Source organism: Saccopteryx leptura, chromosome 1, assembly GCF_036850995.1.
Source record: "Saccopteryx leptura isolate mSacLep1 chromosome 1, mSacLep1_pri_phased_curated, whole genome shotgun sequence".
NCBI classification, from domain to species: domain Eukaryota; kingdom Metazoa; phylum Chordata; class Mammalia; order Chiroptera; family Emballonuridae; genus Saccopteryx; species Saccopteryx leptura.
The window spans coordinates 12,437,512-12,462,364 of NC_089503.1; the positions used below are offsets into that span (position 1 = coordinate 12,437,512).

General features: G+C 44.8%; 1 protein-coding gene across 3 annotated transcripts; it reads left to right on the top strand.

Annotated features, from left to right (window-relative positions):
• Positions 1-24,525, top strand: CPSF7 (cleavage and polyadenylation specific factor 7). 3 transcript variants are annotated; one of them, XM_066360875.1, is made up of 10 exons: positions 1-125; positions 736-844; positions 8,515-8,733; positions 9,561-9,664; positions 9,938-10,110; positions 13,441-13,855; positions 14,339-14,457; positions 17,232-17,400; positions 17,847-18,014; positions 22,593-24,525. In XM_066360875.1, the coding sequence occupies exons 2-9, from the start codon at positions 791-793 to the stop codon at positions 18,007-18,009; spliced, it is 1,416 nt and encodes a 471-aa protein (XP_066216972.1). In that variant the 5' UTR covers positions 1-125; positions 736-790; the 3' UTR covers positions 18,010-18,014; positions 22,593-24,525. The 3 variants fall into 3 exon arrangements, with proteins under 3 accessions (XP_066216972.1, XP_066216980.1, XP_066216985.1); XM_066360883.1 differs by having other exon boundaries at positions 2-125; positions 9,938-10,083; XM_066360888.1 differs by having other exon boundaries at positions 50-198.
• The last annotated feature ends 328 nt before the right edge of the window (positions 24,526-24,853 follow it).

Sequence of the window (24,853 nt, forward strand, 5' to 3'; positions counted from 1 at the left end):
GCGGAAGTGGCTGTGCGTATGACGCCCGTGGCTGAATAGGGGGGGAAGGCGGGATCTGGGGGCCGAGAGCGGTTCGCGCGCTTCGGGCCTAGTCCGGACTCGCCGCCTCCGCCGCCATATTCCCGGTAACGGGGGCGCGCGGCTGGGGGCCGGCTGGGCCGGAAGAGGGCTCGGGGCCTGCGCTGAGGCGGGGAGGGGGTCGGTTGAGTTAAGGGCAGCCCGAGTCGGCGGACGGAGGGAGGCGCGGGCCTTTGTGGGAGGGGGCCGAGGGCACTGGGCCGGGTCTGCGGGGAGGGAGCGGGGCGGGCCTAGCTGGGGGCAAGGACTGGGCCTGGGTGGGGGCGGCTGGAGCTCCGCGACCCGCGGGGACTCTGGCTGGGTCGCCTTGGGGCCTAGACAGGTGGGCCATGCTGGGGCTGCGGGTTTTGCCTCGGGCGTTCGCAGCGCCGTCCGAGGGCCCCTCGGAGCAGAGGCCTGGACTTCGCCGCCGCGCCACAGCCAGCCGCGGCGCAGCTCGGCTCCGGCCCGAGGGTGATGGGTAGCGAGCCCCGCGAGCCTGAGCGGCCTGGGAGAGCGAGGGGCGGCGCGAGGCCGGGGGCGGGGCGGAGCGGGTGGGGCCGAACCTGGGCTGCCGGCAGGCTGCGTCTCTGGAGATGGGAGGTTGGCAACCATTGCCCTCCTTCCGACCCGGGACCTACATGCCATCTAACCCTTGCCTCTTTCTGGATATCGCAGTGGCATCTTTCTTACTTTGTCCGTTTTTCGGGCTCGCGATCTGCCCTCCGGAGCCATGTCAGAAGGAGTGGACTTGATTGATATATACGCCGACGAGGAGTTCAATCAGGTGAGGGGTCATGGAGAGCACTGGGATTTTCCTGGATCAGCTGAAGAATCACTTCCAGCATACTTGAGGTGGTTCCAAGTTATGCCAGTCCTTGAGGATTTGCTAGGCCTGAACACGCCTCTGTCTTGTCTAAAATTGTTCCTCTAGCATAGACGTTCAGACTTCTGACCATTCTGCTTTATGTTAATACAAACCTCCACGCTTAATTTTAAAGGCTTTGATTTAAGAGCAAATAAAAATCAGGTTTATGGAACGGTTAATCAACCTGTGGAATGTACTGCCTCAGGAAGCCAAAAGTTGGATGCCCGTCCTTTCAAAGACTAACCACTTATAAATCCGAATTATGTTTGCTGTAATATTTATGAGAACAATGTTAATACCGGTTTCTTCCTGATTCTTTCAAACTGCAGCTGGAAAATGTCAGTCCCCTCGCCCATAAGGCAATGCGAAGGCACAGTAAAAAGATACTCTTAACACTTAACTTTAGTGCTGTTCTGATTGTTTCACATCTTCTACCAGTAGCTTGACTCCAGTCTTAAGTCCATAGGCATTTTGGTGTAATACATTTTCTAGATGAATCTAATTGGGGGATGACGGGAGAGATAAAAATTTTGGACAAACCAGTTAAAAAGCAAGCGTAGACCTACCTATGTGCCCTAAGTTGGATTTGCTGGTGCCTTTCCCTTTCTGTTACGTCAAGGACCGTTATACAAGAATTTCCCTTGAAACAGTAATCTCATATACAGTTTGTTTCTGAGCTCTTGGGATCGTATCTCAAGAATGTTCCAAAGTTTCCTTAAAACTTAATAATATCTTGCCTGGATTGTTTTCAGCACCATTCTACTTGAGTAAGTGGGTTTTTCCCATTGGCATCTTTAATGGATGTATTTTAGGACTTGGAGAAAGGATAAAACAAACCAGAGAAGGGAGGTACACTGCTTGAACTCTGATTGATACGAGGCAACAGAAGAGGTTGAAATACATGCTGTTTTTTTCCACTTGACATAAGTTTACATTAAAAAAAACTTTAATGCACTATGCCTTTTTAATATGGAGCTTTTAAAACACAAAATTAGAATAGTGTAATGACCTTGTACCCATTATACAGCTTCACGGGTTAACTAGTAATGCATCTATATGTGACTGTTGATTGACTTAAATACATGAAAAAAATTTTTTTAAGTGAGAATAGGGAGGGTAGTGAGACCTCTCCTGCATGCACCCTAAGATCCACCAGCACCCTGTCTAGGCCTGATGCGTGAGTACCAAGCTATTTTTAGCACCTGATGCTTGGACCAACATAACTGTCTTTAGTGCCCAGGGACACGCTTGAACCAATGAAGCCACTGGCTGTGGGAGAGAAAGAGGGAGAGAAGCAGATGGACCCTTCTCCTGTGTGCCTTGACTGGGGATTGAACCTCAGATGTTCATATGGGCCAAAGCTCTATCCACTGAGCCAGGGCCAAAAGTTTCTTTTTTTTAATTTCAAACAAGTCAAACAATTATTTATGGATAAGAAGAAAGGTTTAATATATTAGTTAGAAACCATTTATTTCTGGAGATTTTCATGTTACCTTGAATCAGACTTTGACTACTTTTCAGCAAGCTATGGTTTGTTAGTTTTTTAGCTACAAGATAGCAACAAGACTCCCTTGGTGGAGTTGGCTCTCTTCTATAGGTGGATACAAGCACTTCTTTGGAAAATGGGCAAAACAGGGGCCTTGACTACTATTGGTCTAGCCATATTTTGGTCTAACAGTGAGATTTCATTATTATTATTTTTTTTTTATTTCATTATTTTTTAAGATTTTACTTACTGATTTTAGAGACAGAGGGAGTGAGATCATAGTTGCTTCACTTTAGTTGTTTATTGGTTGCTTCTCGTATGTGCCCTTACTGGGCAAGCCTGGGGTTTTAAACCAGTGACCTCAGTGTTTCAGGTCAACGTTCTATCCACTGCGCCACTATAGGTCAGGTGAGATTTTATTATTTCTTAAGCAGTATAAGTTGTAGGTCATGGACAAGACACAGGCCTTGTCCAGAGGTCACTGCTTTGTCAGAGTAGAAGTCATTGGCTTCAACAATTTGAATCCTCTGGTCTCTTGTTAAAAAGGATTTTTAAATGGATCTGAAATAGGTCAAAGATGGGGTGTGGGATCGAGTAAAAATTTATACCAAACAGGCAATATTTGATGCTTAGCGAGTTGAAGAAAGAATAGATTTTGAACGTCTTGTAGAAAGTTGGGCCTGACCAGGAGGTGGCGCAGTGGATAAAGAGTCATACTGGGATGTGGAGAACCCAGGTTCGAGACCCCGAGGTCGCCAGCTTGAGCCCAAGGTCACTGGCTTGAGCAAGGGGTCACTTGGTCTGCTGTAGCCCCCCGGTCAAGGCACATATGAGAAATCAATCAATGAACAACTAAGGAACTACAACAAAGAATTGATGTTTCTCATCTCTCTCCCTTCCTGTCTGTCTGTCCCTATCTGTCCCTCTCTCTGACTCTCGCTGTCTCTCCCACAAAAAAAAAAAAAAAAGGTTGGGGGAGAAATACTTTTTGCCCCCTCATCAGTGAGTTAATTTTTGGTAAGGCTGGTTTTAGTGGAATTTGGAGGCTGCTAAAGCTATGATAAAAGCTTTGTTTGGCTAGGATTGTTAGAAGCAGGCTTAGACTGAAGGCACTCAAGACAGTGCTTTAGAATGTTTTAAGAATGTTATTGATTCACCCCAAACTGACCCATGCACAAAAATTCCGTCACGTGTACTTTGCTCCCCAGGGAAAACTTAATGCATTTCCTAGATGGGACCCTATGGGGCTGACTCTCTGATCTCTTACATGTGCTGTAAAGGCCTTTAGAGCTACTTGACTCCGTTACATAGAGAGTTGGAGACTCACAGCTGCTCTCTTGGCCAGGGGAGAACTCCGTAACAGCAACTGAGAGGTGGTTGCCTCTCTCCTGAGTGTTTTGCCTCTGTTCCTTATGCAAGATAGGTAGGCACTTTGCACGGTCTGCCCAGTTCTCTTCCATCAACAAGTGTTGATTGAGTTACTTCTGTTTGCTAGGCACTGTGATGGGCCTGGTGAGGTAAAAGGGGGAAACAGCATTCATGTGCTCAGAAGAGATGTTCTGGTGGTTGAGGGCAATTGTCAGTGACCGGAGGAGGCTGTGGACTGAGAACTGTGCAGATGGTAATTATAAAACCAAAAGTTTTAGCTTTGTTTATAATTAAAAGAAACATTATCAACTATGTTGTCTTGAGAAAAATAAATCCTAGAATTTTCCCCCTCAGATATCAGGGAAAGAGGCCTGGAGGTAAGCATGCAGGTGAGGAATTGTTATATAAATTCAAAATTCTCCAAGTTCTCTTGTTAACCAAGAAGCTTCATGACACAGTCACAGTACTATGCTGTGAAACACAAACTTCTTTGTGAGATAGTCATTGAGTATAAAATACATACTTCCTTTTTAAGTAAAATATTTTTTGTTTTGTTTTGATTTTTTCTTTTTCTTTGTTTTTCCTTTAAGTAAAATTTTTATTCACTTAATTTGTAGAATTAGGTTTTGCCTTAACCTAATCCATCACTGTGTAAATCACCAGTTTATTTGGTAATCAGAAAAACTTCAGGCCCTTACCTGCTTTTTGTCTTACCAAAGGAAGAAATAAAATGAATTGGTGTTAGCTGGTTTAAATCTGAACACAAATTGATACTTTGTTTCTTCAATAAAGTTTTACCTCAACACAATCCTCAATAGGCCTGCCCTGTGCATTAGAGCAGTTCCCATCAGCTGCTTTGAACAGAGGCTCTGTATCTCCCAGACACCATTTGAATCTTGTGACCATTTTGCACTGAATTCTTTTGTGTTTCTTAGGTAATCCATACAGTAGGGTCTTCCAGGATTGAGTCTGTCATTCTAAGGTACTTGAAAGAGGAAATGGTTTGCGTAGGCTTATGCTGTGGGGGCTTCCTGGTGGTGCATTTGCTCCCTCGGCTGCCCAAGTCTGCATGTTAACTTGGTACCCAATTATCAGTGATAATTTTTTTTTATTGTCTGATTTTAGAGAGAGAGACGGGGTGGGGCATTCATTTGTTGTTCCACTTAATTGTGCATTCATTGTTCGCTTCCCACTTGTGTCCTGATCGGGGATTGAACCCACAAGCTTGGTGTTTCCAGATGACGCTCTAACCAACCGAGCTAGCCAGCCAGGGCCATCAGTGGTAATTTTTCTATTACAACTTTGAGACACATCTCTGAATCACAGATACTGCATGGAAGGAATCCCAGTTTGATTTCACTGACTAGCCAAGGTGATGTTTTTCCTTATTCCCTTTAAGTTCCATGTCAAAATCCTTGATTTAAAAAAAATTTAAAAAGCAACCTGGTGTGAAGTAGTGCTCTCCAAGATTAGATCATTGGAGAGGATCAAGTGCTTTCTCTACCTTGAACCTCAAGGGTAAATCACCATAGCTGGTATGTGAATAAATAAGTGACTTATCTAGAGTTGCGTTCGTTTGAAACATAAGGGCTATGAAATATTTTACACACAACATGCTTGTCAAGTTAATCCTAGCTTTGTTTACACCATATTCAATTTATTATCCACCCTGCACTGTTAGACTCTGTTCTTTACACACTCACCCATTTTTATGCAAGATCTTTATAGGTTTGCCTACCTAGAACAGTCTTTCATTGCTTATTTGCCTTCATGATTCATTTATTGCTTCTCATGCATGTCTTTTTTTTTTCTTTTTCTTTTTTTTTAATTTTTATTTTTTATTTTTTATTTTTTTTTCTTTTTTTATTTTAGAGAGGAGAGGGGAGATAGGGAGAGAGAGATAGAGAGAGAGAGAAGTGGGAGGAGCAGGAAGCATCAACTCCCATACGTGCCTTGACCAGGCAAGCCAGGGTTTTGAACCAGCAACCTCAGTGTTTCCAGATTGACGCTTTATCCACTGCGCCACCACAGGTCAGGCTGCATGTCTTGACTGGAAACCAGTGACCCCTTGTTCAAGCCAGTGACCATGGAATCATGTCGATGATCCTGTGCTCAAGCTGGTGACCTTGGGGTTTTGAACCTGGGACATCAGCATATCAGGTCAACTTGATCCATTGTGCTACCACCAGTCTTGTTTTTAAGCTGCCCCTAAAAAATTTCTCTTTTTGCCTTTCTCTTTCTGACATTTTTACAAGTTTTAAACTCCTCCCTTGTGGGATTTCTTAGAGTAGTCATGACCTTTGGAATTACTTCTATGCCTTAGGATAGTGGTCAGCAAACTCATTAGTCAGCAGAGCCAAATATCAACAGTACAACAATTGAAATTTCTTTTGGGGGCCAAATTTTTTAAACTTAAACTGTATAGGTAGATACATTGCTTATTGAGGTAGTGCCCACACATGGTATTTTGTGGAAGAGCCACACTCAAGGGGCCAAAGAGCCACATGTGGCTTGCCAGCTGCAGTTTGCCGACCAGGGCCTTAGGAAGTAGAATCCTTTCCCCTTTACTAGCAAAACAATCCAGTAATAACGTTTGTATGCGTGTTCTTCCGTTATACTGCAGGTAAGCTAAGAAACTAAAAGATTGTTTCCAAAAGTTTGTGATGGGATGTAGGTCTATGAATGAATTTTGTAGTGAGTCTCTCCTCTAGTTTCACTTTGGAATGAGCAGTGCTTGTGATGGTATTGAAGGGGAGAAGGTCATTGGAGCTTCCTGTCCTAAGTTCTTTAGAGGAGGAAATGACTCTTCAGGGAACTCGACAAGTTATCTAATGTAGGTCTTTCCTTTATTCCTCTTTTAAAAAGCAAACAATGAAGGCCCTGGCTGGTTGGCTCAGTGGTAGAGCGTTGGCCTGGCGTGCAGGAGTCCCGGGTTCGATTCCCGGCCAGGGCACACAGGAGAAACGCCCATCTGCTTCTCCACCCCTCCCCCTCTCCTTCCTCTCTGTCTCTCTCTTCCCCTCCCGTAGCAAGGCTCCATTGGAGCAAAGATGGCCCTGGCGCTGGGGATGGCTCCTTGGCCTCTGCCCCAGGCGCTGGAGTGGCTCTGGTCGCAGCAGAGTGACGCCCCCTGGTGGGCGTGCGGGGTGGATCCTGGTCGGGCGCATGCGGGAGTCTGACTGTCTCTCCCTGTTTCCAGCTTCAGAAAAATACAAAAACAAAAAAAAACAACAAAAAAAACCCAACAATGACATGAATGAGCTGTGGTGCCCCTAAAACACTTTGAACTTCTCCCTGTCTCTGTTATATTGGCACCATCTCATCTTTAGCATTGTCTGAATGTTAAGAGTTTCAGCTGAGAAAAAGACTTGTCTGATCCTTTAAAAGATCTGAGCTAATGACATTGCAAAATCTGAAACATGAAGGTCCCTCGATGATAGTACTTGTGATTTCAGGATTTTTGGTACATAGCATTAGTGAGCTCGGGCTTCTGTAACAAAACAAAGGAGGGTGGCTTTTGAACTTCGGAAATTTATTTCTCGTAATTTTGGAGTTTAGAAGGTCAAAATCAGGTTTGGGGTCTGGTGAGGGCCCTCTTCTGGGTTGTAGACTGGCAGTTTCTTATGTTCTCATGTGACGGAGAGCAGAGGAGACCAAGCAGTCTCACTTAACTCTTGTAAGGGCATAATCTCATATATGAGAGCTTCACCCTCAAGACCTCATTTAATCCTAATTACCTCCCAAAGGCCCCACCTCCTGATACCATCACATTGTGGAGTAGAGTTTCAACATATGCGGGGGGGGGGGGGGGGGGGGGACACACACACAAATATTCAGTCCATGCACTATTATATCACAGGCAAAAGTTATCTTTTGAATATTTTCCAGAATAAACATTTATATTGTAAGCACTCACTGTGACATAGCTTATGATAAGGGAACGTCGCCTGTTTCCTGATCCTTGTATTGTAGAGAACTTTTCATTGTTTGTGTATCAGTAAACTTCTCTGGTATTGCTCAAAGCTGTCTCTTATTTGGGTTGTGGTAATATTGGATCTCCATGTCACTTGAGAACTTAGTAAGGGAAAATCCCCCAGAGTTATTACCTTCCCTTTTATTTGTTAAAATGTTTCTTTGATGGATATTGGAAAAATGGGATCGTGTACTATGAGTTTTAGCTTCCCTAAATCATTTGTGTAAATCAAATAATTTAAACCTACATCTCCCTTTTTTTTGCATTTTGTTTCTCATTTTAACATGCCTTCCCCCTGCTTTCTATTTCTGAATAAATATACTCTTTTTCTTATTAAATAGAATAGTTTTATGTAACTCTTGATTTTGAAAATGCATAAGATAGAAATTAAGTGTTCATTAGTGTATCTGAGATGTGGTCTTTAGAAGCTAACCTCATTGATAACAGTAATAAGTGCATCTCTATGCATTCTTAGTTTACATTGTTATTTTATCATCCGGTGCCTTTAATTCTCACAGGTGACTGGAGCTAGAAACATTGCAGACTAGTAACAGGGTCTTGGGAGAAAAACCTACATGGACATGATTAAGTGAAATAGTTTTAAATGAGGAAGTTTTCCTTACCTAGTTTCCTAGAGTAGGACATGGAAGTTTAGTATGTTTTATAAAGTTCCTGGCTATGGATTCTAAGAAAACTAGAGTGAAATAGAATGAACACATGAAAGGTTTGCAAACCCACCTTTGCCGACGCCTCATCTCTTAGGACCCAGAGTTCAACAATACAGATCAGATTGACCTGTATGATGACGTGTTGACAGCCACCTCACAGCCCTCAGATGACAGAAGCAGCAGCACTGAGCCACCTCCTCCTGTTCGCCAGGAGCCATCTCCCAAGCCCAATAACAAGACCCCTGCAATTCTGTACACCTACAGTGGCCTGCGTAATAGGCGAGCTGCCGTTTATGTGGGCAGCTTCTCCTGGGTGAGCATGGGTAACCAGAAAGGCTTATGGGAGGGCTGGAGGGAGAGCACTGGGAGGTGATGGCATTTTCAAAAACCGATGTTGCAGTTTTGTGCTCTGATGGGGTTGGATTTCTTTTTCCTGGGATCAGGTTGGATTGATCTCTGAAAGAGAACTATCCTGAGGACGTTCTGGTGCCGAAGAAAGCAATGATTGAGTGGGTAGTTGCTTTTTCTGCCATCTTGTTACCACCCCTGACCCTGGGGCTTTATGTCTAGCAGGGTCATCTGTGGGATGAGATTTCAGAGTGAATACCTTGAACTCTTGGTGGTCATTAGATGGTCCTGTGATAATGATGGGTGACAGGGATCAAAGACCTTGATAGCTCTAGTACACTCGGGGTAGGTGGTGATTGTTGTTCTGCAAGTTATTGTGTGACATGTTTTGGGGCTGGTAGGGGGGTGTTTTCTAAAATAGGAAGTGTATATACTGAGGGGAAAGTTCCCGACAATGGGAACTGTCATATCTGTAATTAAAAGCTGCTAATAATCAGTGTTTGAACTGATGACCAGCCAGCCCAAATGGCTGTCAAAGTTACAATAGGTTTTAATATTCTTAGTCTCTAAAGATGGGGATTATGGCGAGGTGGGTGGTTTTGGAGTTCTGTGTGGCTGAGGACAGTAAGAAAAGCCTGCACTAAGACATTGATGGGCTTGTGGGTTTCCTATGGGAGGGAGGTCACGGCTGGGACTAGAATCCTAGGTTTGGGGGAAGGGTTTGGGACATTCTGGGTTGGAGGGGCGGGGTAGCTCCTGACATGTCTTCCTTTTCCATCCTACCGGCCCCAGTGGACCACAGACCAGCAGCTGATCCAGGTTATCCGCTCCATCGGAGTCTATGATGTGGTGGAGCTGAAATTTGCAGAGAATCGAGCAAATGGCCAATCCAAAGGGTGAGGTCTGGATTGGAGAAGCCCCTTTTAGTTTGTAACCGTTGAGATTACCGGTCTGCACTTTATTTTGAAGTAGGGAGATTATAGATTGACACGATTTTGTTTTGTGTGTGTGAACGTGTGTGTGTGCGCATGTGTGTGCATGTGTTTAATAATAGGAAGATATCTTTTGCTTTACCAGTTTCACCAAAAGTGAAAGAGAACTTCTTTGTTCCTCTCTGTGTAGTAGATCTCACTCACTTTTTTCCTCGTTTTTAATTTTTCTTTCTCAAGGTATGCTGAGGTGGTGGTAGCCTCTGAAAACTCTGTCCACAAATTGTTGGAACTCTTGCCAGGAAAAGTTCTTAATGGAGAAAAAGTAGACGTGAGGCCAGCCAACAGGCAGAACCTGTCACAATTTGAGGCACAGGCTCGGAAACGTGAGTGCGTCCGAGTCCCAAGAGGGGGTACGTGGAGACCATCTGTATGAAGGGGGGAGTCTGGATTTGTTTTCTGTGGTGTAGGCTCAGCCTACAGCGTGGAGGAACTTCGGGGTGGTAGCGGTTGTGGGTGGTGGCATGATCAGTAGGTTGGCCCCAAACGAGGCTTGTGTACAAGAACACTGCTGGGAGTCGGATAGGTTCAGGTTATAGTTTGAGTCTGCCACGAAGTCACATGACCTTGGCCAAGTCACTTTTCTCTGTGGGCTTATTTCCCCATCTGAACTGGAAAGGTGATGTTTAAAGGTCCTGTCCCTTGTACATTGTGTGTTTCTATTTTTAAAAATCAGTGTATAGTGAATAGACTTAATTGTAGGAGTACTTGTCTATACATTAAGGAGGAGCCACTTTAAAATGTAAGTAAGCATATAAAGATGGCTGTAATAGTGTCCTAAACCTAGATTTGAAGGGTGCCCTGTACGGAGTTAACCAAAAGAAGTGCTGGAGAATGACAGTTCAACAATATTTCTCCATCATTATCCAGGGATGCCTTTTCAGTAACTGAGTATTTTAGTCTGCTTGGCAACTACGTATTTTCCATTATTAAAGAAAGCTGCATCCTACTACCTTAGCTCAACACTGGTGTCCCTTAAGTGCACCTTACTTCTTTCTGTAACTGATTTGGTTTCCCAACTAGGCTTTTCTACTGGGAAGAGAGTGCACTGACCAGCCAACACAAGTATTCCAGTCTTCATGGCAGTTATAGTCCTCACTGTAAATTCATAAATTGGCGTTCTGGTTTATGACTCAGACTGTTGTGAGTTTGGTTAGTGGCAGTCAGTATCTAGGGTTTAATCTCCCATAGGTGAACTGTTGAAATTGAGTTTCTGAACCTGTGAAACCTGAGGACCAGACCTGGGATTGTCCTGATCTCAATGTGCAGCCACCCTACACGGCCCTGCCTGAAACCGCCAACTGCCTTTACTTTTACTGTAGCAGGAAGTTTTGGGGGATTGGCAAAGGTCCTCTCAAAATAGTGCCTTGTATTGATTGGGTGTTCTGCTGGGAAACTATTGATTGATTGAAGGTAGAAATATGGCCACTTTGCTCTTCTATACGAGCATTTGTTCTTATAACTCTAAGAGCCTAGATGGAGTGGTGTGAGCTCCTGTTGCTCTGGATTAGAAAGCACACACTTTTCTTCCTTGCAACTTAAATTTTCAAGTTCTCTTTGTTTTAGAGTCTTCCTATAATTCAGCCTTCTTTATACTTTCTTAAGATACATAATTTTACAGCTGCATCATGGGTAACGTCCTTACCTGCACTTGGCTGTTTTCTCTTGGTGTTACCTTTCTTTACTGAATTGGTGGTGGTGACTGAGTGGTGTTTTTCTGCTATGTCATGTTGATGGACTTGACCTCTGTTAATTCATAAAGTATAGCCAGTGGACTTCATTTGCTTAAAAAATGGTTGTTATTCTTGGGTTTTGTATCCATAGATACAAAACAGAACTTTGCCGATGAAATAACAGCTGGGAAGGAGGCTAACTTTCAGACGGGATCAGCGCGTTCAGGGCGGTATGGCCGTAGACAAGGAGGCTAACTTTCAAAGATAACACTCACTGCCTGACCTGTGGTGGCACAGTAGGTAAAGTGTTGACCTGGAACGCTGAGGTTACCAGTTCGAAACCCCAGGCTTGCCTGGTCAAGGCACATATAAGAGTTGATGCTTTCTACTCCTCCCCCCTTCTCTCTCTCTCTCTGTCTCCTCTCTCTAAAATGAATAAATAAAATCTAAAAAAAAAGAAAAAGAATAAAAGCAATTAAAAAAAGGATAACACTCACTAATTCCACTTTCTTCCATTTGAGAGAACTTGGAGAAGAAGCAAATTGTCAAGTGTTTGAGATGTGAAAAGTGAGGCAGTGCTGTGATAGCACTGGTGATATACTTCAGTATAGAAACCATAGTGGTTACCAGGGTGATACTTCTACCTTATGCTTTAATCAGGAGTTGGGGTTTACTAACAAGTTTTAGTTTAAGGAGCATTCTTTCTCTCCACACTTGTTTGCTAATGGCATCTTTTTTTTTTTTTTAAGCAAGCAAGAGAGGGACAGACAGGAAGGAAAGTGAGAAGCACCAACTCATAGATGTGGTGCCTTAGTTCATTGATTACTCTCATAGGTGCCTTGACTGGAGGGCTCAAGCTGGTGACCTTAGGGTTTCGAACCCGAGTCCTCAGCATCCCAGGCTTACATGCTATCTGCTGCGCCACGGCCTGCCTGTTCAGGCAGCATCTTTCTACACTGCTCACAAAAATTAGGCGATATTTTATTGCTTCATTTTGAAATATCCCCTAATTTTTGTAAGCAATATACTTCCAAGACTCCCAAGGCCATGTGGTCGTTTCCTTCTGTTGGATTCCACGTTCATCTTGTTCAGTAGACTACTGGGGAGAGGGAACAAATTTAACCCAGTGGCTGACAGTGTTAGAGTCATGTTTCTGGCTATATACAAACTTGTTTTGAGCCCCTGTTGTGTGCAAGACCATACTGGTGTGCTGTGATGGTGTTCCTGGTATGCTGCCCTGTTGAGAACATTTGGGCCATTGAAATGTAGAGGGAGTTCCCTGATTTGAGGCATGTTTTGTACCAAGTTTTTGCCGGGAGTCCCTGCTCTGAGCTGTGTGCCATCTGCTCATTGTGTGGGCACATCTCTTCTTGGCTTATCTTCCACTTTCTTTTTTTTCCTCTCGATCTCCAATCTTTCTACTCTGTTTTGTGCCTCTTTTCCATCATGGGTTTGTATATGGGTGGAGGAGCTGTCATACATCCCAGGCCCTTCCCTCTCTCCTCCCAGATTCCCTAGTCACAGTGCCTCAGCAAAGAGAACATTCCAAGTGTACAGCAGGATAGAGGTCACCTAGTTCCAGTCTTAGGAGAGAAGCCCTCGGCTCTTTTATCAGGGGACGTGGGATTTCAAATCCGATTGAATCCAACTGAACAGTTACATACATACTTCAACACTGTCATTTTCTCATGGGTTATTGGGATCCTTCTGCACTTAAAAATATAAAACAAATCTAAGGACTAGTAAAGTGATTCACTGAGAGTTCTGGATAAAGAACATTCTTTGACATATAGAATTTAAGGTGGTATTGCTTTCTGGGTTTATGTCTTAACTAAGTTGCCCCTGACCTTTTTCTCTCAGGCCAAAGGAAAGGCAGTAGATGATTTTACCTTCCTTTTTACTGCCTGTTAACGTCCTCAGTATGGTACCAGATGACTTGCTGAAGGATGAACTGCTCCAGTGGGTGTGCCTAAAACCTGGGTAGTAACAGTTGTTTTTTTTGCTTCCTAGGAATACCTCCACGGGCTCACTCCCGAGAGTCCAGTGATTCTGCTGACGGACGGGCCACACCCTCCGAGAACCTTGTACCCTCATCTTCCCGAGTGGATAAGCCCCCCAGCGTGCTGCCCTACTTCAATCGCCCTCCTTCAGCCCTTCCCCTGATGGGTCTGCCCCCACCTCCAATTCCACCCCCACCACCTCTCTCCTCAAGCTTTGGGGTCCCCCCTCCTCCTCCTGGCATCCACTACCAGCATCTTATGCCCCCTCCTCCTCGATTACCTCCTCATCTGGCTGTACCACCCCCTGGGGCCATTCCACCTGCCCTTCACCTCAATCCAGCCTTCTTCCCCCCACCAAATGCTACAGTGGGGCCTCCACCAGATACATACATGAAGGCCTCAGCCCCCTATAACCACCATGGCAGGTAAGGACTACCTTGTTTATTTCAGATCTGAGCCAGTGTGGTAGGGTAGACGGGGAAGCATATTTTCCTGGAGGAAGAAAGTGAGCGCTGAATTCTTGTGATTTCCCTTGTGGAAACTGTTGTCATAATGTTGAGTCTTGGGAAATACTTATCTGTTAGATAATGTTTTCATTTAGTGTTTCGTTTGCATCTTAACTTCTTGACCCAAACCAGGTCTTTCATATCCCTTTTTAAGGGGCTTGAATAAAATGAGTACTATTAGTGCTGTCAGGGAGGCTGTGAATGTCTAGCGCTGTTGTTGGGTCATGTCAAAATTACAAAAGCATATGACATAAATCCTGTACTTGAAGAGAACATGAACATACAAAACGTTTGAACAGGCGGAGAACCATTTAAGAAATACAGGAGAACATAATTAAGTAACATGGTATAGTAAAGATAATGAGGAGCGTGGCGGTCAGGAGTGGTTTTATTTCTGTGCAGCCGAGATTCGGGTCCTCCGCCCTCTACAGTGAGTGAAGCAGAATTTGAAGAGATCATGAAGCGAAACAGAGCAATTTCCAGCAGTGCCATTTCCAAAGCGGTATCTGGAGCCAGTGCAGGTAACTCACCCTTAACCTTTGCTGCCTTCTCTTGGCCTTTAGTCTTTCCATTGTTTTTTCATTTTTCCATGCTTTGCCATTTCCATTGTCAAGAAATTCAACAAGATAAAGTTGGAGCACAGTTAGATCTTCAAGAGTGGCAAGTATTGAAACGCAATATGTAACCTAATGTTTTGGCTTTTGGGACTCTAGTGGTGTTATTTTAGCTCATGTCTAGACCTGCCCCATGAAAACCAATCTAATGCCTAGTATATAAATAAAATCATTTCATTGTGGTGTTTGTTCTAGAATAAAATTCCTGCCTCATGGAGATCTTGACCTCAGTGGATCTAGTGTCTTATGGGGTGAATCCAGTGCCCAGTGTAGACACTGGGTTGTTAGGAGATCATGGTTTGATATGGAATCTGATTCCATCGGGGTGTCTAGAGAGAGCTGGTGGCCTCCATGTAGCCTACCCTAGAAAGAGGCGAGTCTGTTGAGTGTCATAATATGGCAGTCGATGCTTTTATAGCTGACTTTGCCCTGCTGTTAGGTTTTTGGGTTTTTTTTTTGTATTTTTCTGAAGCTGGAAACGGGGATAGACAGTCAGACAGACTCCCGCAGGCGCCCGACCGGGATCCACCTGGCACGCCCACCAGGGGGCGACGCTCTGCCCCTCCGAGCGTCGCTCTGTCTCGACCAGAGCCACTCTAGTGCCTGGGGCAGAGGCCAAGGAGCCATCCCCAGAGCCCGGGCCATCTTTGCTCCAATGGAGCCTAGGCTGCGGGAGGGGAAGAGAGAGAGAGAGGAAGGAGAGGGGGAGGGGTGGAGAAGCAGATGGGCGCTTCTCCTGTGTGCCCTGGCCTGGAATCGAACCCAGGACTTCTGCACGCCAGGCCGACGCTCTACCACCGAGCCAACCGGCCAAGACCCCTGCTGTTAGTTTTAAGTAGGTAGAATCAGAAGTCATGACTGAGAGCCCCAGGCACAGAGTCTTCAGCTTCTAAGTATAGGAAGTTTCAGAGTTCTGGTCCAAGTTTCACTTGATGACATTAATCATATTCACTTACTTCCTGTGAGTTTCCCACATGAATGTAAATGTAAACTGTCAGATCTCCAAGTTAACCCTAAATATTACCCTGAGTTTTCTGAAATTTCTCAGCTTGGCTGCAAAATATGGACCCACAGAGTAGGTTACAGACTGGAAGTGTATATATTCTTTTTTTTTTTCATCCAGAAACTCTTCATTGGCATCTGAATAAACCTTTTTAAATTAAAAAGTAATCTGTGCTCATTGAAGCAAGCCAAATATACAGAGGACTGTAATGAAAATAATCATTGGTTTTCACCAATTTCTTTACACCGAAATGATCAAAGACCCAATCTCTGTTGCCCTCCATTTTTGTTGTTCTCATTCTAGTCATTCAAACAACAAATATTTATTGGATGCTTAGAAAATAGGCAAAAAATTTCCTCCCCTGGCAGAGCTGGTATCCTGAACTCCTCCACAGTTTCTGTTTTATTCTTATTGCCTGGACAGTGGAAGCTGCCAGTCCACAATCACTGAACCCTTGTCTGGTTTCATGCTTTCCCTTAATGCTCCTAACTTAGCTTGGAAAAACTTTGTGTCAGTACCCACCCTGCGACCACTATCCCTGCTGGGTATTGCTCAGAGCTGGGAATGAAGGGGCTAATTCTTGATGGCAGCATGGTAAAATAAATGAAAAATTTAAATATACATATGTATATGTATACATGTGTATATGCTACATACGTGTTTTAGATATATTTTACATATATGTATGCACACACCTGATTATAGATTTAAAATAATATAGTCAAAATTATGCAGTGTCAATAAAGTCCTCTACTCAAGGACCACTTACAAACCCACCTTTTACAATTTCATGTGTCTCCTCCAGGTTTTTTTTTCTGTGTATATAGAAACATATAATTTTGATTGTTTTTACAATAATGAAATACTATTTTGTAACTTTTTGAACTAATATGTTCTAGACATATATCATGTGTAAATAATACCTACCATTTATTGAGTCCTTGCTGTGTGCCTGGCACTGTGCCAAGTGCTTTACATAGATTCCCTTGTTTACATACAGCTTAACCTTGTGCTTTACAACCATGTAGTGTTCTGTAGAACCACTGTTCTATAATTATATAGCCAGACTCTATTGGAAGAATTTAAGATTGTTTCCAATTCTTTAATACAACAAACATTGCTGAAACAAGCATGGTTAAACTTAAGTAGTTGTGAATAGAAGTAGAAAATTTTTTAAATTCCTGGGTCAAAAGTAAATGCATTATTTAATTTCTTTTTTTTTTTTTAATTTATTGATATTTAGAGAGAGAGGAAGGGAGAGAGAAAGAGAAACATTGATTTGTTGTTCCACTTATCTATGCATTCATTCATTGGTTGATTCTTGTATGTGACCTGACTAGGGATCGAACCCGCAACCTTGGCGTATTGGGATGATGCTCTAACCAATTGAGTTACCCGGCCAGGATGCACATTGTTTATTTTAATGGATGCTGTTGAACAGCCCTCAGACAGTGACGCACCAGTTTATACCTCCACTAACAATATCTTAGAACATCTGTGATTCCAGACCATTGGAATAGAGGTGCCATCCAGTTTTATACTTGTCACTTCTGCCTTGACTGTTTCACTGTGGTTCTGTGGGACAGCTAGTTACCCTCGGTTTGTGTCCTCCTGAGTTCTCCTTTTGGTCCAGTTACTGCCTCTGCTCATCCTTGGCCTTTCCCATCCATCCCATCAGGGGATTACAGCGACGCGATTGAGACGCTGCTCACAGCCATTGCTGTTATCAAACAGTCCCGGGTCGCCAACGATGAGCGTTGCCGAGTCCTCATCTCCTCTCTCAAGGACTGTCTTCATGGCATTGAAGCCAAGTCTTACAGTGTGGGTGCCAGCGGGAGCTCGTCTAGGTGAGTTGAGGATTGCTTCCGCGGCCTTCCAGCCCTGAGCAGCGCTCCTCCTGGGATCAGCAGGGGGAGGAAGGGAGCCCAGGTCTCCGGGAGGGACCTGGCTGAATGCCTTCAAGGAGAAGAAATTAACCTGATATTGACAGTAATAAATGTTGTAATGTCTAATCTGTGTTGGGTGGGGCAGTAGGCTGGCTTATTTAGGAAAAAAGACAGACATGTGGCTAAGAACATGGGTTTTAGAGCCGTGCATGCTTGAATTGGAATCCCAGTTCTGTTACTGTTTTCCCAGAAACGACTAGTCCTCAAAAAGCTAACATCCAGAGGCAGTGGGTCTGTAATAGAGCAGTAGAAGGCTGGTCTAGACAAATACTAGGAGACACGAAAACACAACACTTGGGAAGGAATGACATAGATCCTCTGAGCGAGGCTGAAGGCTCTTTCTATAGGAAAAGACATCGGTCCCGAGAGAGGTCACCTAGCCGGTCCCGGGAGAGCAGCAGGAGGCACCGGGACCTGCTTCACAATGAAGATCGGCACGATGATTACTTCCAAGAGAGGAACCGAGAGCACGAGAGACACCGGGATAGAGAGCGGGACCGGCACCACTGAGAAAGGTGGGACGAGGCCCCTTCCTGGCTGGCGGATGATCTTTTCATGAAAGAAAAGTCACTGATAGTGAAGATTCTCTCTCTCTTTTTAGAGCGAATAAGGGGAGTGGGTTGATTTATGAAGGTAACTGAAAATTCAAGAGGGCAGATTTCCTGATTGTCAGGAGTCTCACCCTGAGATGGACCTGAGATGATGCTGTTTTTGTTTCTTGGCTGCCTTGCCCCGGCATCTGAGACAGCAGGCATAATGGCTAGGGCACAGTGTCTGCGGGCAGTACCAGGGTGTGAATCCCACCCCTGCGGCCGGCCGTATTACTCTATGTTCCACAGTTCCTCACTTTATAAATGACGGTAATAAAAGCAGCTGATTTACTATGTAAACACAGCAAATTAAAATCAATAAAAAATTAACAAACAAAACCCCCCCAGCTGATTCATTAGATTGCTGAGGATTCGGTGACATCATCCCTAGGTAGTACCTGTCATAGTAAGTTCTCAGTAAGCGATAGCCATGTTGTCGGCATTGTTCTACATTAACCTCACCCACCTTCAAGGAAAAAATCAGGGAAATTTACCAATACAGGAGAGGAAGACCATTGCTTACTTGTTTGTTTTCATGATGCACCATTAGTGATTGTAAGAATTCATCTCTATTAAAAATATTTTGAAAATCAGGATACTTTAGTCAGAAGGAAGCTGATCTGGAAAAAATATTTTTAATTGCTTTAGAAGCTGTAGAGGATACGTCAGTGGAAGGATGTATTTGTTTTAGAAAGAAAACTTATTGAAGCAACTATGTGTGTGTGTGTGTGTGTGTATTTTTTTTTTTTTTTAAGCAAAACAAAAGCCGATGAGTTGGTGGGGCATGTTGTCAGGTAATTGAAGAGTTAGGCTGGGCTGGACCCGGGGCTTCTGCTCGGTTTTCCTTCGCAGCTCGGCAATCCTAGCCGAAAGAAAGCTCCCGGCAGAGATTGTTTCTAGTATGTAAGCAAGTAAGAGGAGATCTTTAGAAGGAGCCTGGACTCTGGCGGGGACGGACTCTGTGGATCCTGAAGGCTACTGCATGATCCAGGTGCCTTTGGGATCTCTTCTCATTTGTGTGGCTTTCCATCAAGTGCATTACGAAAATGCCCTTGTTATATTCCTGCGTGGTGGGTCTCATGGTAATCGAGAAGGAGAATGAGGAGGAAGAAGAGTTCTGTTTGGTGTCTTTGGATGGGTAGGTGGATGACTGGATGAAGAAGGGAAAGGAAATGCTCAAATTACAGTCTTTGTGACCCACCTTCACTTGAGTAGTTAACGAACCTGAACCGCGTGTCACTATTCCTGGTGGCTTTGCTCCTAAAAGCCTGAGACGTTAGCTGTCCTTTTGCTTCATTTATTCCTCCTGTAAATGGAACCGTTTCTCCCATTATGAGGATGATTCATTTTGGATAACTGGAAAATTCCTGTAACTCAGTAGTTTCCAGAAAACTTTGCCATTTGGCTGGTGCAGGCCTATGACAAGATGAGGAAAATGAACTCTGAGGCAGATTTTCCAATTCTCCAATTTTTCTTATGTTGATTATTCTATCCAAATAATAATTTAGTCCAAAAGAACTGAATCAGACACCCTAAAAGTGTTAATTTCTCATATTCTTATCCTAGCAAATTTTAATTCCATCTGCAGTTACCAAGTTGTGACTTAGGAGATTTCATGTTGGGGAGAGGGTGCATGGGCCTCGTTTATCTCAACGTTGCAGGCTCCATGTACATACCTTTTAGTTGGAAAGTAACAGTATTTATGTTGCATGGACAGTGTTCTCTGAGAGCACGGGTGTGTTGCGTTGGGCGGCAGCAGCAGATCAGCACCCATCTTCCCTCAGGATAGGCACCACCTCTGCGGCCTCAGGTCTGATTGGCCCACAGCAGAGCTTGTTTGGCTTCTGTCTGCATTCAAACATCATCACCAAAATGGAGTCATACTCTTTTAAGAATTGGATGCTATGTTTTTTTTCTCTTGATGCACTAGTTTTCCTCTGCATCTTCTCATGTAGGGACAGTTCCCAAAGTACAGCTCTTTCAGGGTATATGTGTATATGCTTTGGAGTTTGAGGATATTCTTTTTTGTTTGTTTTTGTTGTTGTTTGTTTGTTTGCTTTAATGAGCGGAATGGAGATAGACTCTCACGTGTGCCCCACCCAGGATCCACCCAGCAACCCCCTTCTGGGCCCGATGCTCGAATCAGCCGAGCTATCCTCAGCATCCAGGGCTTATGTTTGAACCAGTTGAGCCACTGGCTTCGAGGGGAAGAGAGAAAGAAGGGGGAAAGGATGGGGGAAAGAAGCAGATGGTCACTTCTCATGTGTGTGCTGACTGGGAATCGAACCCAGGACATCCATATGCTGGGCCAACATGCAATCCACTGAGCCAACTGGCAAGGGCCAGAGGATAGTTTTTTTCTTTTTTAAGGATATTCTTAAATAATCAGTTGCTTTGACTTTTTCTAGTTCTCAGCTATTGTCTCATTGTTTTAGGACCTTCTACTTGAAATATAGTCATTTGCACCTCGTTCCTGTCTTCCTGATCCAATGAAAACAGCTTTCTGCTCAGTTGTGATCCAGTGCAAAGATTCAGAAACCCAAATGGTGTGGAACCGAGACAGCATTAAGGGCATCAGTTTCCATATAGAAACTGAGATGAAGCCTACCCCCATGGGTGTTTAGAGGAGCCGGAAGGTAGAGGCCACCACTGATTCTGAGGCTGCCATGAGACGGCATTGAGGGCATCAGTTTCCATATAGAAACTGAGATGAAGCCTACCCCCATGGGTGTTTAGAGGAGCCGGAAGGTAGAGGCCACCACTGATTCTGAGGCTGCCATGAGACAGCATTGAGGGCATCAGTTTCCATATAGAAACTGAGATGAAGCCTACCCACATGGGTGTTTAGAGGAGCCGGAAGGTAGAGGCCACCACTGATTCTGAGGCTGCCATGCCGGAACAGTGGCACTTCAGAGTGTACAAGGATCACATGGTTTGTGGGTGTTGGTTTTCTTGGGTAGCTCCTTAAATGTACAGCCATGCATACAAAAAAGGTGAGCATGTGGTGTGGGCTTTGTTGCCAGTTTGGGTGTTCTTAGAAATCCTAAGTCTGTATTTAATCCCTCGTTTTCCGTTTAGCTAGTAATTCTGTTTCATGTGGCCAGGCTGGCCCAGCCGTTCCCCGCAGGTCAGTATTGCAACATCGGAACAAGGGCTGAGTGGGCTAGGGACCTTAAGTTAGGGAAAGAGTGACAAATGGCTTAACAATGTCTTGCTGTTCAATAAAAGTTCTTAACTGCTTTTTAAGTTTCTGGATGGTAACTACTGGTTCTTTTCTTTTACTTCCGTGCCCTGCTTTCCTGTTCTGGCCTGGCCAGACCACTGCTGCTTGGAGATGGTGTGCTCTTGGTCCCTCACCCACAGTTGTCATCTGGGGAAAGACTTAAAAAGTTTACTGAGTTTTAGTACAACTTAGAACATTTCTGACTTTATGTGCGTGTATGTGACTTGCACACACATGTACTCATAAGAATGCTGTTTGAATTGTGTTTTAACAAGGGCCTCTTTAAAGAAGAAAAAGTTTAGTTTGAGTGATGAACACACAGCACAATCAACAGTTCAGATGCTATAGAGATGTTCACCTGAAACCTGTGTATTCTTATTGATCAATGTAACGCCTTTAAATTTAATTTCTAAGTTAAAAAAAAGAAGGAAAAGAAAAATATTTAGGAGTTTACTGTGTAAGTACGTCCTCCTCGCCAGGGCCTCTTGGGTGTTTGCGGGTTAATGGATTTGGTTATGTACACGTGTTTTCTCACCATCACACCTCCCATTTCCAGATTGTTTTCCCTTCCCTCAAGGTAAGCTATGACCTGCTCAAAATAGATTATCTGAACCACTATTTAAACTTACTGTGTTCTAACAACTTTTCTTGAAATGTTGTAGTTTCCATATTTTTCTAGCCCAAGTCTCTTTTAGTCCAGCTGCTTTGATACCTCATTTCATGGTCTGTTTTCCCCACAATGTTGGGGTTTTTTTCAAGTGAAAGGAGGGGAGATAGACAAATTCCCACATGTACCCCAACTGGGATCCACCGGGCAACCCCCATCTGGGGCTGATGCTCAGATCAGCCAGCTATCCTCAGCGCCCAGGGCTGATGCTCATACCAGTCGAGACACTGGCTTCGAGAGGGGACTAAAGAAGGGGAAAGGGAGGGGAGTAGAGGAGCAGATGGTCGCTTCTTGTGTGTGCCCTGACCAAGGGTCAAACGCGGGATGTCTACACACTGGGCTGATGCTCTGTCCACTGAGACAACCAACCAGCCTCCCCCCCCCAATCTTAAAGCTGCCACTGCTTTTCTCTCTGTAGCTTCTCCAGCCAGTCCCTCACTTCTCACAGTGCCAGACACTCCCAGGCAGTCCTGCTTGCTTTTACTTTCCCAGGCTTGTATTCTGTCTGTATCCCCTACCTCATGTTATAACTTTAGAGAATGCCATGTAATTCAGTCCGTGTGAGTCAGAAAGTAACCTTAATTCGTGCTCTCTTCTGATGTTCTTGTTGCAGGGGTCTGGTTGGAAGCACGTGTGTTTAATGGACTTGCATCTCCTCACCTTGACCAGGACTAAAGGACGAAGGCCCCACCCCCCCCTCCCTCCAGACCCCTGCCCTCCAGACACCCAGGGACACCCTCTGCCTACAGGACTGGAGAGTGCCTGCAGCCCTCCCAGCCCCACCCCCGTTTGCCAGGGAGAGAGCCTAAAGACTCGGGGTGCTTGGGAGGGAAGGCTGACAGGAAGAAAAGATGTCCAGGCCCCTGGTCTCCATAGAGAATGGTGCTTTGTTCAAGGAAACAAGAGTTTCTGATTCTCCAGGAGCAGTGCAGTGGTGAGGTTGATGGGAAGTCTTCCTTCTCAAAGAAACTGAACCCTTCGTGTGGGATCTAGGAGAGTGACTGGGTGTGCCAAATATGCCCAGGGCCCTGTCCTCGGCACTCGATCTGATGGGGCCACGAGGGTCCAGACCCTTGCTAACATACCACTTTAACTCCTTCACCTTCCCAGCCCTTTGAGGAGGGACCATGAGGACAGAAATTTCCTTAAGAAAAGCTTCTTTTATTCTTGCTTTTCCCTCTTACATATTGACGGTTTGTTTCCCTGACCTCCCAGAGGGCTGAGTCCTCACAGCTCCGGCTGCCCAGCCTCAGTGGACTCGCCCGTCCTAAGCAGAGGCGGCCTACGAGGCTGCTTTCTGTTGGAGAGCTCTGCAGAGCCAGTCGCTACCCTCTGCTACTTCTGCTTGGTTGCAGCTTGGAATAAACAGCTCTACTAGGTGTTCCCTACCCCCAGGGCTTTGCCATGTCACAGTGGAGCCCTTCCCCCAAGAGTGCTGCTTCCTTGTTTTAGAGGAAGGTACTGCCATTGGGAGGGTGGGGACATCGGACCTCAGCACTGAAGAACCCTTGTGAAGTACCAGGAGTGGGGAAGGCGCCAGTGTGGCAGGATACAACCTACTCCCATAGGCTTTTCTGTTTTCAGGTTTGATGTAAGCATGGGCTTGCGTTCCCCAGGTACTAGTTTTACTTATTGTGGGATAACCTGGCACTCGGAGACAGGTAAAGGTCACAAATTTGATGTCTTTCCACCTTTTGACTCTTGACTTAATAGCTGTCCTTGCTCTGCCTGGAGGTACTTCCTGCCTCTGATAAGGAGCAGGGAAGAAGTGGAGCCGGACTTGAATGAGCTCAGCATTCTAAGGACCACCGCTCTCGGGGCCATTTTTCACACAGGCGTATGGAATTGCTTTTCCTGTAACATCTAAATTGTGGTGTTCTTGTTGCTGAGGGAAGCAGCAGCAACAGGTCCTGCAGTGCCCATGGGGCAGTGGATGCTATTTGTGTGTGCGTCTACAGGGCACATGACATCAACACGAGGAGACGTGGCATGTGAGATACAGGGTCATTGGGGACCTATCTGGCTTGAAGGGGAGAGACTGAATTGGACTGAACCCTTCCTCGTCCCTGCACGTTTCTGACATAGCCCTCAGTCACTGAGGGAGTCCCCCAGGGTTGGAGAGGCACATTCCCTTGGGACAGAGGCTACAGGTGTGTAGCTCCTTTCTCCCCTGTCCCAAATCCCCTTCCCTCCTCCACTTCAGAACATGGCACCCCGCCCAACTGGCCAAGTGTTAAGTGATGCGCTTATCCTCAAGAGCAGCTCCGGGTGTCTTTTTAAAATGTAGGAAAACCAAGTAAGGTGACAGTGTAAAGAAAAATATATAGAGAATACCAGAAAAGCCGTTTACCCGGAGAATTTTTTTCTCCCCACTTTGTTTTGTTTTTATTCAATGACACAATTTTTAGTTTTATTTCCTGATAGCAAAAGGAAAGAAAAAAAACCCCAACCCTCAAAAGGCCAAGGCCCTGTCCCCCTGTTGTCGGTGATTTGTTTGTCTTTCTGATAGGTTGAAAATTGTGTAATAAACTTGATGACACTGTCAATCTTTTATACTGCATTGTATTTTTTTCCTTTTGTAACAAAGTATTTTTAAATAATAAATGGGGTGTGAGCTGTGTCATGGATTCTGCATTGAATAGATTTGTTGAGGTGTGTGGGGCATGGGCTGACAGAGGCTGCAGGATGGCAGCAAAACCTGAAGCTGAGCTGGAGTCGTGTGTAGTTTGTGGTTGCCAGTGGTACCCCAGGAGGCCTCGTGCTCACCTGTGGAAGTGCCCTTGAGGTTGAGCTTTTCTTCCTTAGCTACCTAAGCAGTCTGGTTAGAAATTCCAAGTCATCCTTTCACCAAGACTGGCTCTCAGAATAAATGTC